This window comes from Pelmatolapia mariae, linkage group LG7 (genome assembly GCF_036321145.2).
Source record: "Pelmatolapia mariae isolate MD_Pm_ZW linkage group LG7, Pm_UMD_F_2, whole genome shotgun sequence".
In the NCBI taxonomy this organism is placed as follows: domain Eukaryota; kingdom Metazoa; phylum Chordata; class Actinopteri; order Cichliformes; family Cichlidae; genus Pelmatolapia; species Pelmatolapia mariae.
The window spans coordinates 13,915,040-13,929,056 of NC_086233.1; the positions used below are offsets into that span (position 1 = coordinate 13,915,040).

Sequence of the window (14,017 nt, forward strand, 5' to 3'; positions counted from 1 at the left end):
TGATTTTGATTATAATAAATGTTAGTTGTACAGTATTTTTAAAAATAGAGTTTGAAAAGCAATTTGGCAAACAGAAAAAGCAGAATACTCACACGTGGTAGTTTCAGATAGAAAGCCAAATATTAGGGCCAAATAAGGTCAATACAATTAAGTTCAAGTGAAGACATAATAAAAAACAGAAAGTAAAATAAAAAATAATTAGCAGTAAAAGAGTAAAATATAGGGAAATAATAAAGAAGACAAGTGAAAGATGATAAACAGTTAATACAAGACTATAAAAGACGAAATAAAATTGTAATGACGTCACAAAGAAGCAAGCCTGTAAAAATGTGCTTTGGAAGAAGTGGTTTCAAGGAAGTTTCTGATTTTTCAAGTCTAATTTCCACAGTCATATCTTTATCTTTCTGTAGATTTAAGTTTGGGCTTTGAAACAGCCAGATGGCCCCACCTAAAGATCTGAGGCTGCAAACTGGTTCATATAGGGTCGAAATTTCTTCTGTGCAGCTTGGTACCAAGCTGGTGCCTTAAAAATGATCATCTTAGATGTTAAAATCAACTCTAAAACATACAGGAAGTTAATGTAGAGAAGTCAAGACTGTGGTGATGTGATGTTGTCTGCTAAAACTAGCAAGAAGTCAATCTGCTGTTTGAGAAAATAAACATGGATCGCTTGTTCTAGTTCATAACTTATTTGATGTCTGGTTTAAAGCTAGAAGCTGAATGAAATGTTACTCTAAAATGTATGAACAAGAGACAACTCCATGGGGTTGTACAAGAAGATTTTGTATTTTTAGGTACTGAGTTGAAGAAAATTTTGTGCCATCCAACATGCAGCCCTTCATGGTGATCTGAGAACCATGTAGGATTCTCACTTATTGGAGTCTATAGAGGATAATCTTTCTTTATTATGTGGTTTTGTCCTGGTGCCACAGTGAAATGTTGTGTCTGGTGAGCAGATGTTGATTGGGGCTTATTATAGCATTGCTCTACGAGTTGTAAACTTATAGCTGAAAGATGCTAAAATGCCCTGCAAAGACAGTGGCAATTAGCTTCAAATTCACCACTAAAAGCAGCCCCTCTAATAGGAAATCATGTGACTTCTTTGTTTGTAGGAGCTGCTGTTTGTACTGTAATTAATAAAAGCAACTTTAGACTATTTTAACAACTTACATATAAACCTGAGATTTGCTACACTTGTGCACAAGACCTATGCAAACCAGGAAAGATAGCTAATCTGTTAATGACTATCCTTATATTTAAAACTACTTGAAATGATTTTGTTTGTTAAGAAAAAGCATCTCCCATTCTTAAAATAATTGATTCATTTTCTGTCAGTGAACTAATCATTTCCCCTACAGTAATATCCTGGCAGCTCTCCTCTATAATTCACATCCTTTTGCCAAAAAAAAAAAAAAAAGCCAGTTTATCATACATGACACTATGTGTCTGTTTATGTCTACATGTCAGGGCTCATCTGCCACTGTCTCACATTTTGCATTATGTGGATTTAGTGATTCTTGCTGTATAGCAGCTGTTCTGTGGGCCAAGGACTCACTCTTCACAGGAGTCAGTGAGAAATGTCACTCAGCTTCTCTGCTGTAACTGCTCCAGAGCACAAACTGTCTCTGCATTGTAAATAAGGTCATACATTACAGCCTCTGGAGGGCAGCTTGGATTTCACTGTTCGTTCTGTTGTTGAGTCAGACAAATGTTTTATACCTGCTCCTGTTGTTTGTTATTATTTATCCATTGTAGATGTGTGTAAAAGAAATCAATCTTTGAATGAAATGATTTAAAAGTATAGTATTGGGCATAGATCTGAATCATGTAACTGCTCCTGGGGCATGGACTGTTCAGAAAAATAAAACAACCCCCCTGCCATGCATTTGTTTTACATCTTGTAATAGTTTTTCTGGTCAGATTTTCCTGTTTGCAGTGCTGGCAATCAAATTGGAATATTAAAAATATAAGCAAAAACTTAGAAGCAAAAACTATTTAAGGTTAGACCATAATAAAAGCTTACATTTGTTTTTTCAAAGCTTTGTATTCTTGGTTGCCAGGGTGACACATCTTCTCTAAAGACAATATAATGTGACCTTCTTATAAACGTAAACCAAAAAAAATCCATAATTATTTCACAGTTTCCTGTTTTCCATGAGACTGGGCTGGAACTTGTATGAACCTGCTATCTGGAAAAAAACAGATGGCGTTTTGGATTTTCTTCCCCCCAGAATTCTGACATTAATTGCAGAATTCTGAGTTTTTGTTTTTAGAATTCAGTTTTTTCTTTCTCAGAATTCTGCCATTCCAAAAAAAAGTCCAAATTCTGTGGTTTATCAGCTGGGGTTTTACTGTCATTTGACAGATTTTAAAAAATGGCTGTAATTTAAATACAATAATAAGCAAATGAAGACTCCAGGAAGTCTTTAATGTCAATCTATACTTCCTGACCACTGCAGTTCATTTGCTATAGCAGCTTGAACAAACATGCACAGCTTAATCATGCACAGATGGACAGACACATTTGACATCAGCTCCTTACCTTAACCCTTTCCCCTCTCAGCATTAGATTTACTGTCCACCATCATCTGCCTAAGATTAAGCATTCATTGTCATGTGACCCTCCTCTGGTTGTTTAACGGCAGGTGGAATAAGCGGTACATCACCCTCACTCTCACAGCACTGTTTGGATAGATGGATAATGATGTAAAGTAAAGATGGCGGTTTTGGTTTATTTATTTATTTTTTTTAATGGAGCACATGAGTCAAAACACTTGGTTCCACCTTCCTTGCGGACACAGAGCTGTCAGACTCATAGAGATCGGATGAGCTGCCTTTTTAAAGTCTAAAGTTACTTTTGCAATTAAAATTCCCACATTTAAATGGTAATTTAACTGCAGAAAATTGGTTATTTAAAAATGTATTTTAATATGCAAGCCAACAGATCGATTCGGTTTTATTTATAGCGTAGCACCAGTCAATAGTATCAACAATAGTCACCTCAAGAAGCTTTGTATTGTTGGGGTAAAGGTAAAGGTGCTACAGTCAGAGAGAGAACCCCAGCAAAAGCACTTGGCGACAGAATAGAGATCACAGGTTCAGCGAGGAGCAGTCATCCAGCATGTCAGTCTCTCTAAGGTACACAAGGTACACAAAAATACAACCCATAGCCTGGGCCCATCTCGGTTTAGCTAACACACATGTAAAAGAGAAACAAAAAGAATGCGGCCTTTTGCTCACTTCATCTAAATCAGTATCAGTAGAACTCTGGAATTAAAATGTTGGCCAAACCTGCTCTATGGGGACAAGTGAACCAGATAATGCCAGGGAACTTTTATGGAATGCATTATTTTAAATGAACAGCTTATATGTTTTTCCCCCTATGTAATAATGTAAGTAAAATTTCTAATAACTTTAAGTAGTACAACCTTTCAATCTGAAATGCACTATAAGTAGAAGTATAATACAACAAGAAAATACCTCAGCATTGTGGCTCCATGATACTTGAATACATGCGCTTTCTATCACTAGACAAGAAGGGTAATTTAAAAGGCAGCACTGAACACAACTTGGTTGCATCTTTGGTCTGTAGTCAGAGTTGGGATTTAGGTTGCTGGGGGATTTCAGTGCGTTTCCTGGGTCAGTGGATTACCTTGTATGTGTTGGCTTGTGTATGTGGGGGGGGGGGGGTTAATCCTTGAGACAAACATGCAAACTCTTCCTGTGGTTTGTCTGTAACTCTGGAAGCTGAAAGGACATTTTTCCTCTGTTTCAGGTGTGAATAATGAGTCCCGTTCTTCCTGCTTGAACATGCAGCTTGGGTAGCAAAGCCGACTGACAGGAGCATCTACCTTCACGCGCTGCTTCCTCTCTGGACACACACACTAACTGTGTCGGCTCAACTCAAGCACAGCCATGCTGATCAAGGAGTATCGGATCCCCATGCCTATGAGTGTGGAGGAGTACCGCATTGCTCAGCTCTACATGATCCAGGTGAGTAGTTTTCCTCACACAGCCTTACAAACATTACACATGTATTTAGGTTCATTTCACCTGGTTTCACTTAGATGTGGCACTGCTACGGCTGGACACTATTAAAAACTAAGCATTTATATTAAAAGACGCATGTGTCATGCAATTACATGTTTATACACAGTCCCACATTTTCAGAGATTCAATTAAAAGTGGAAAAATTAGCATCGTTTTAAATATAAGGTAAGTCAGTGAACCAAATGCAAATACAAGTGAAACACTACTCTACTTTACCTGCTTAAACGGCCCTCACCTGGCTGTGACACTCTTGTTTATCAATTCAGATGCTATTACCTCTGAAAATAGTGCACTGTGTTGTAATTCCTAATCAATTAAGCCACGTTTCTGGTTGTTTGGTCTAGAATCCATTGTGGTTGGTCCAAGGCAAAATAAAAAAATGTGTATTTGTTCAAACACTTACAGGTATGGACTGAACTGTGAACAGTAAAAATAAATTAGACACACTACAAGTAATTTGAATACTTTTATTTTCCAATTATTATATATTATTTTGTTATAGAATTTGGAAATAAAAGCTGCAGACAAGGTGTGTGTAAAATAAATAATGGCATCATTTTGGCTTCAGAATTTATATTAAACTGTTTTAAAAATCAGAAATTACAACCCATATAACTTGTATGCTCCCGTCTAGATGTCTTTTTCCTTTGCTGTAAAATCAAAACTTTAAATGAGAAGTTGCATTATGTGATTTTAAAAATTCATTTATTTTTAAATAATTTATATACTCAAATATTTGTGGAGCACATTCTCTAATTTTTCTGTCTTCAAAGGAAATAATAAGTATACCTGAGAGGAATTAAATTAAAAAAATTATAGTACAGGGCGTAGAGTATTTTTCTTGACCTGGGGCACTAAACCAGGTAGAAGTTCAGGTTTTTTATGTCATGGTGGCAGAGGTCAGCTGTGTGGGTCTGTACCAGGACAAGAGCACTAAGGGAACATGAGTAAATGGTCACAGGGGCAGTGGAATTCTGCAGAGCAGATGGTGCTCCATATGCCTGTGGCTTGTGTTTATCTTGGTAATTGTGTGAAAATACAAATGCAGATAGTTACAAGGGCATAAAAATTATCTCTCTGTGAGTTTTGCTTAGTAAATATAAGCAGGGAAATATTCATAACCACCATCTAGCCCTCATTGTGGTGTCTCATTGCTCTGTGTATTATATTCTAACAAAATGTTATTCAATATTCAATATGCTTGCAGAAAAAAACAGAGTCTGGTACTAAAGTCCAAGACCACCAGAGGTCAGGTGACGGGGGAGGAAAATCTATAAATCCAGAATTTTGTGGTTGTCAGGTGCTTCTTGAAGGCTTTGTGGTGTGTGGCCTGGCAGCAAAATTGCAGAATCATCAAAATCTTTTGTCCCTGCAGTTAGTTGTAACTGTGGCTACACTGCAAGTGTGCATGCATCCAACAAATATACTAGAAACTAGTATAATAAGAACAGCTGTTCATCTGCAGTGTCCAGAGCTGACCATGTGCGAGTATTCTTCCCTTCTGGGAATCAGTTCAGAGACCACTGAGATGCTCTGAGACTATTAGACAGCCTTCTTCTCCAGCCCTCACCTGTGCTGACTGGAGACAAAATGTCTATCTGAAACGTAACTGGATTTTTGTCTCTCACTGTACAAAGCCTGATGTATTGCTCTCTGTATGATGTGAAGCCTAGCCATGTTGTGACACACAGAAAGACTTTTTTGCTCATAATAACTTTTTCACTCTTGTGAAATTCCTTTATTTCTTTTTATTTATTTTTTGGCCAATGTCACTGTAGAGAGTAGACAGGAAAGTGGGAAGATATGTAAAACATGGTCTGGAGTCGAATCAAACCCAGCTTTTTAGAATATGGGTCACCTGCTCAACCAAATGAGCTATAGCACCACCATGTTCCTTTATTGCTTCTGCTGTGTTCATGAGATACAGCCATTTTTCTTAGAGGTGAACAATGGCTGCGGATTGATTTAGCTTAACAAAGGTTGATAAGACAAATTGTAAGTGCCAAATCTGCCTTAGCAGAATTAGTGCAAAATCTGAATTTTACAAGTTACGACTTGTATTCCTAAATGTTTTATTAAATTAAAGGTTTAGTTGGGATCCTCATACCTTCAGATTATTTCCATTTTTACATGAAAGTGTCGCAGCTGTTTGATGTAGTCTCAGATATGCTGGACCTCACGGCATAAAAGCAGGTAGTGCCTGTTTGATATTTATGTTCTCCCCAAAACCCTCTAAATTTATTGTCACTGGCACATTAAGTAAGACACACACACACACACACACACACACACACACACACACACACACACACACACACACTCACTTACTTGTGCTGGACGTTGCCTCTTGCTCACTTTCACAGCTGGGCACTAGTTGCCATGGTAACCAGTGACATCAGCTGCAGCAAGGCAGCAGCTGCCATCATTTTGTTTTTGAGAAAAACAGCAAGTGAAAGGACAGCTGTGATTTAGTGAAATGTTGAGATATTGTTGGAAATTAAGGTACAATAGACAATTAAACAAGTAAGACCAAAAAATAAAATAATAAATTTTAACTCCTAGAGTTACCTTCCAAAAGGTAAACAGCATTGAAATATCAGTTCAATCCCATCATCATGCATACTACAGGACTATTATCTAACATTCTTAAAGAAAATCATGTTAAGCTTCTAAAATGTGGAAATTATTAGATCAATTTATACAAGGTTGTAAATTTTTTCCTGACTATCTTCTGCTCATAAATACTTAAAAAAAACTTGACCAAAATACACCAAGACAACAGGCGGGTTAGCAGCTCATCTTAGAAGACATTAAGCTGTGTATTTGTTCTGAAGACTCAGTTTTAGGAGACCTTTGATGATGTGATTGGAATCTACTGCAGTGTCTCTCCCAGGGAAATGGGAATTACGGCCTCTAAAGCTCCTATTCCCACTGGGATCATATCTGTTCTGTGATACGTTTTCACTTGTGCGTCTAAGTGTGGAGGACTGCAGTTGCAGAATATAGAAAATACATATGTAGCAGTTTTTGAATATCGAATGATTGTCTGGGTTAGTGTCAGTGCCAGTGTCAGTTTCTCTAGAAGCCATCTCACATATCATCCCTCACTTTTGTTAATTAGAGGTCATTAAAAACTATCTACAGGGAAAGTTTGGGAATTATCAACCCCTGGGCTTTGTCCTCTGGGGACCATGATTTGTCCACAGGAGATTATTACAGTTTTGTCTACTTGTTGGTGCTGTGTGGGATTTTCCATTGCATTTTTGTTTTACTTCAGCAGCAAGCTGACAGTAACCTTTTGTTTGTGGCCAGTGTCACATTGAAGCACAGGATTTGAAAAATGACCAAGGTAGGAGATGTGTGAAGCCTTTGAGCAGCCACTCATAATGTTTGATGCATGAGGTTCTACTAAGGCACCAAGAGCTGAGGAGAGGAGTTAGCTACCCCTGGTTTATGCTAACCTCGTGTTGTCACATAAATTATTCAGGGACACTTCAGCCTGGCAGAATCACGACCCTCAGCAAAGCTGGGTTATTACAATTCACAGAGGGTGTCGTCCAAGTGTCTGCATAAGCTAGCAGGAGTTCTCAAACTGGACATACAGATAAAGTCAAGGTCAAATTTATTTATATTACACAAATGTATTTATATAGTGCATTTAGAATAACAGAGTTCAACAAAGTGTTGTAAATGAAAATATATAGCCAAGTAAAAGTTTTAAAATCCAGTAAAATAGAATCCAACACACCACATTAAAAGACAATAAATAAAATAAGATCAAATAAAATAAAGTAAATGCAGACCATAAAATGCAATAATCTAAAGTGATGTCACACTGGAGGAAGAACTTGAGCCTATCCCACCTGCTATAGGGCGAGAGGCAGGGTACACCTTGGACAGGTTGGCAGTCTGTTGCAGGGCAAACACAGAGATACAGACTAGCATTCACTCTCACATTCACACCTATGGGCAATTTGGAATTACCAGCCAGATGTGAAATCTGAAAGCAGAAAATTTTTCCACAACCTGATCAACATTACAGTGCTTCTCACCAAGACAGAATTAAAAATACTAAAGAGAAATTGAGGCCTGTGACTGATATTAGAAACAATATTTGAGAAGTAAGCAGACTTTGCATTTGACCGCTTTGTGATACTTGTTAAACGGTCATGTAAGATCTCGAAGGAGACCTGGAGCTTGTCCTTTTTCTATTTACTCAGCATGTCTGCACTCATGTCTGCGGGTTGTGTTATTCAGCAAGGGCTGAAAGGGGGATATAGTCCAATACAGCAGTGCAGGGCTTCAGCTAACAACTCTGAGTTTGTTAAACCTGAGTGGGGGGAAACTAAAGCTTTTCTGTTCTAGAAAGAGAGTTATCTTCAACTCTGAAGATAAAACTGATAAAACTGAACTCTGAAGTGGGGTAACAGAAATATATTTGGCCCTGTACTAGCCAGCTCAACATATCCAGGGTATCTTTTTGTTAGCTGTATTCACTTACCCTAATGTTGACAATCAGGATAAGCAGTCAAGTTAAGCTGGTTATCAATTCGGTAAATTAACCCAGGTTTTTTTTGGGCGCACATGAAAGAGGTGGTGTTGGCAGTCCCAATCTAAAAGGATTGTTTCATGGGTAATATGATTTTTCTTCCACAGAAAATGATCCCTATGAGTGCCACCTACAACATGATTAAAAATCTAATAATCTATAAGAAACATAAAAATATAACAGTCAAATGCAACACTATTATAAAAAGGACAAGAGATGAATGCTGCAGAAAATCGTTAGTCTGGTGGTTTAGTTCACAGAGGGGTAAAATAAGGATTTTTAAGGGTTTGATAATAAAGATTAAAAATAAAAACAGAATTCAAACATAGGCTTAGTCTATACACAAATGATATGAGGTCTCCAAGTAGAGTGTAGGTGTCCTGTTTTAGAATCAGATATTATTGCTAATAAAACAATAAAATTGTTTTTAATTTTTTTGCAGCCAATAGAAAGAAAATCAAATAATAAAGTTGAATCTAAGAATTTACATATATTACTGATGCTTATCAGGGAAACACAAGATGTTAGACACTACTGAAAAACTTCCTCCTACTCTCCCCGCAGAGGTCCGAGGGATCTAGGAATAGTGATTTTATACCTCTTGATCTCTAATCTACAATCTAACCTGCCTAGAGCAGTTTATGTTCACAGCATAAGCTACCATGTAGATTTGCCCTGTTAAGACATAAACCACCATAGAAAAAATCTTTAAAATAACTCTAACTCTGGCACACATCCCATGAAATATCTAACAATCAGACTGTTTAGTATCATCAGGAGGTCAAAGCTTAGTAAACTATACAAATTTTTGAATTTTAAAGCTGACAAATGAAATGCATTCAAATTCTGAATTTTCACTTATTAAGTTTTCAGGTATTAACTGCTAATTAGATGCAATCTAATTAATGTAATCTAATGTTGTCAAACTCCATCAATAGCACCTGTAGAGACTCAGTAGTTCAATCACCACTGACAAAGCCATTAATTTGGCTTTTCAGACACTTAATCACAGTCAGTTTAAGTAAAAACCATTCATGTTTTTCTGTGCATAAACTGTATCTTAAAGATGGCCCCAGCTACCCATTGTTTAGAGAAGTCCTGTTGTGAACCCTCAAGCTGAGTGTTTTTACCTTCACTGTCTTAGATGCTGTGTAAAGGAACAGCTTTAACTTTCTGTCAGGCTCAACATTCCCCAGGATTACCTGTGTTTTAATAAAGATTCACAGAGCACCCTGTATATTCTACACTGTACCTATTTTCTGCTCTGGGATTGAAGATGAGTGTTATTAATACAGATCCTGTGTGCTCACTTCCCAGAAGGTATGCAGACAGAAGGATGGTAATTTGAGGCTCTTAGCTCCTCACCTAAATTACATTACCTGCTAGATTATTACAATTTTCCAGCTGTTTGCCTCCTCTGACCTTCATTACTGATATTACCTCCCTAAAGTCTTCAGTAGAGAGAGCTCATTTTGCAATCTGAGCTCTCCTTCTTGACCCTGAACACCCCACTCTTGCCGTTAATAATGATCATGATGATTTGTATTCATGTTGTGCGTTCCTCGACCTGCAGCATATTACAGTGGCAGGAATGAAATGCCTTTTCAATCATGTTTCAAAACTCATAAGACAATGCCAGTGCAGTCATTCATTCTGAATGAGTAGGAAGATGCAAAAGCTGTAGCCAGAAATACTCAGTTTGCATGAACAATGTAACACCTGATAATTAACTCTTACATCACTAGTGTATCACTGCCGCTAAAAGTGCATGGGCAGCAACCCTGAGACCCCAGATCTTCATATTGCCCTAAAAGCCCCAGGTTGACACTGTGGTGTCATACACATATAACAAACATGGACATAACCATCAACCAGGGGTTTCTGGAATCTGAATTTTGAAATATCAGTGCTCTTACTGTTGCCGTGTTAACTTTTGGAGCCAGATAACAGAGAGCAAAAGAGCAGATGACTTAGCAGGAAGTTTGGGTTGCATCTCCATCCATAATCTATGTGGGTCCAACAAAGAGAAACAGATTGGTAATGGTGCATTAGTATCAGACAAATAAAATCGTAGAATTTCACTCAACAAAACTGAACTGCAGCTGTCTTTTTCTAGCTGTGCCACACAGCAAAACATTCTATTTGTGCTCCAAAAGGTGCTATCACCACAAACACATCAACATGTCCATTTCAGTGACTAGAATTAGCAAAGATCAGGCTTAGCAGATACAAATCAGCGATACTGTTGTTCCCTTTGTTGGCGGTGTATATAGCAGCCATGCCCTTTATCAGTGTCCTTATAGACATATAGAAGTATAAAAAGATAAACATATTATCACATATTCTTTTGGAAAGTTCTTTTATTTTCCAGTATTGTAGACTATTGTTTATATGAAACATGTATGCACCCATGGTGTCAGTGCTGACTTGGATAGTTATTAGCTGGGGGTAAAAGAAATTTTCTTTTTCTTTTTTTTTCAAGACTCCAATTTCGATGTTTCCTGTTCCAATATGAGTCTGCCCAGCTGTAGTTTTGTACCAGTGTTATTATGTCTGAAATATTCAACCAAGCATGGCAGGTTAATTATATGAAAGTCGCTGACCCTCTGGAAAACTAAAGCCAATGTAATCACTGCAGTCATTTTGGAAATTAGCTCCAGTCACAAGCCAAAGGATGGTAAAATATAAAAGTGGTTTTAAACACCAAACAATCATTTACTGTGTGAATGTGAACATTTGCCTGCCAATGGCTGGCAGATGTTAAAATTTTAAGTTCATTTTCCACCCTGGTAGATTGTGATTCTTATGTAGGTAACTGAGCTTCTATTGTCAGATCCTGGAGGGTTTTCATATATTTAATAAGCTACATAAAGGTGGATGTGTACAAAAGGGGAGCCTTGTAAGGAGATGTAGGCTCTTTATAAACCGAAACTGTAATTCCAGACAAGTTGTCTGTAGAGCAACAGGATTAATACAACACTCGGTGGGATCTATGTGGCTGAACCATCTGCTGCCTTTTATTGGAGGACGTTACATGCTGATTTTACCTCCCCTATGTCTGTCTCATTTAGTCTGGATTAGATGAAAAGATGGGAGGTTTATAACAGATTCAAAATATTACTGTGTGATCTACTGTTATGCACTTCTCAGATTGTTATTATATAGATGCGTAAAAAATACAATCAGAAATTTATTGTTTTGGTTGGTATTTCAGGATATTCTATTGAAATCCAAACCTTAATTTGTAATGAACTGACTTTTTTGGTAACAAATATTTTGCTTCCCACTAAGTGACCTGTGAAATCGCCTTTTGATCAAAAGTGGTTGGCTAGAGGTGTTGTGTTGCACGCTCAACTTCTGGGTGACCAGTTGCTTTTTGCAGCTACTTGAAATCATTCACCAAATGTGAAAAGAAATTTGTGCAATCACCCGGTAACCAATGAGTTTTTATTCAGTTTTTTGCCCTAAAACAATATTTTCTACAAACCTATTATCATCTAGAACAGGTTGAAGATTATCCTACTAATATTCCCATTTAGCATAAGGCATCAGATCAGATCATTGGCTCAGACTAGATCACGCTGACTCAGCTTTCCTCTTTCAGTGATGAGCTAGGACTGAGACTTCATAAAACACCTGAAAGCTCCTCCTAATGAGGAGGATCCTCCTAACCTGAGGAAAATCTGCAAAATGCTGCATTTAAAGCAAGATCTACTGAAAATACGCAAACTGAATCTGCTGTTAACATAACTCTTATAAAATTAAAGTGAAAAAGAATTTCACAGTGTAACGTCAAACAGAGGTGTCGTTCAAAGCCAAAGAAGATGGAAAACTCTGAACAGTAGAGGAATAGGGTGGGCGAAGTAGAGAAAACTGGTGTCTTATATAATGGAGAGGCAGACCTTTCTTGTTCCATGTGGCAGCTTTTTCTTTCCACCTCATCACATCGGCTCTGCTGCATCATCCAGCTCAGTGATGTAATCACAAGGTTGGGCAGTGACAGACAGGAGTGCTGCGTAAGGCTAGCAGGGGTTTAATTGGAAGTTTATAGAAAGAAGCGAGTGTGTGGACACCAGCCCCAGCTGCAAGTTGTTCATTAATCAAAACCAAGGTCTGAGCCAGGAAAACCTTTATCATTCAGGACCTTTATCATTCAGCAATATAAAAAGCTTGTGATACCAGTTTTTGCAAGTGATCTGTTATTTCGATTTATTAGTCCCCTAAAAACATACCATAGTTGACAGGATATTAATGATAAGAAACACTCTTGGCTCTTTATAGAATATGAAGGAACAGAGTTATTTTCAAAGAGACATGCTTATTTAAGCGATTCATTGAAATTAACAAAGAAAAAAGTGTTTTTTGAAATTACACCACTCTTAGTTAACAAAGGTGCTCTTTTGGGATATGTCTTATTTCACTGAGGAGAGATCAATAGAGAGAACTAAACATAATTCATGATGATTTTAAGTTATTGTATTTGGCGATTAGATGCCGATGACCCATCACAGTAGAATAAAATGAATTAGGACAGGATCCCTTGGAGTCTAGACGCTGGTGGTGATGAAGATAAGTTGAAAACTTGGATAAAGTGACTTGCGTAAGGCAGAGATGAGGGGGAGTTGGGTTGCACGAAGGAGTCTGCAAGGGAGAATGAAAGATGAGTGGTGTGATTTAAAATATGCAGAGAGGAGACTGATTGAAGGTGGGCTGAGTTCACTCAGAGTGAAGGGAGGCAGAAAGATGATTGGACTACAGCAATGATGTCAGCACTGAGTTTTACAGCATGGGAAAGTGGAAGTGAAGTCATGTAGGTTTTGTATGTTGGAGGCAGGATCTAAAGTGTACAATCACACCCCTAATAAAGAGGAAACAGAACTGTAACGTGTAACAAATGAATTCTTGTAATGTCAGTGATGATAGCCATTGTCATAATGTTCAACATGTTCAGGCAGGTGGAAATCTCTTTCTGTTACTGCAGTATATTTCCAGTGTTGGACATTTTTCCCCCGACTGAAAAATGCTTTAAAGATACTACATCTCCTCAGAGACCAATACTGAGGAATACTGCTGAGGTGGTGTACAGAGACAAACTGTGTTCAACAAATTATGGACCTAACTGTATGTGAGCTTCTACCTGAGCTTCGTCTGAACACTGCTTATATAGACAAAAATATAACTTGAGGGAATCTGACCTTTTGTAGTAAGGAATTATTATTACTGAGAAAATTTGTTTTAATTGTCTGAAGTTCTTTTTGCATTTCATCTCTTGTGTTTTGAAATATTTCTGAATTCCAGGCTTATGAATAAATATCTTGGGTTTTGATGTGATCCAACACTTTTGGAGTCCAGTAGAGTATAACATGCAAATACATGTAAAATTAGCTGATGCTACATTATTATTAATATAATGTTTGT

General features: G+C 37.5%; 1 protein-coding gene across 2 annotated transcripts in view; it reads left to right on the forward strand.

Moving 5' to 3' along the window:
• The first annotated feature begins 3,697 nt into the window (after positions 1–3,697).
• Positions 3,698–14,017, forward strand: part of LOC134630600 (membrane-associated phosphatidylinositol transfer protein 2-like) — a 41,876-nt gene continuing 31,556 nt past the window's right edge. For both annotated transcript variants that reach the window (XM_063478020.1, XM_063478021.1), the window contains exon 1: positions 3,698–3,993. In XM_063478020.1, coding sequence (XP_063334090.1) covers positions 3,916–3,993 — 78 coding nt within the window. In that variant the 5' untranslated portion in view covers positions 3,698–3,915. The remainder of the gene's footprint in view (positions 3,994–14,017) is intronic.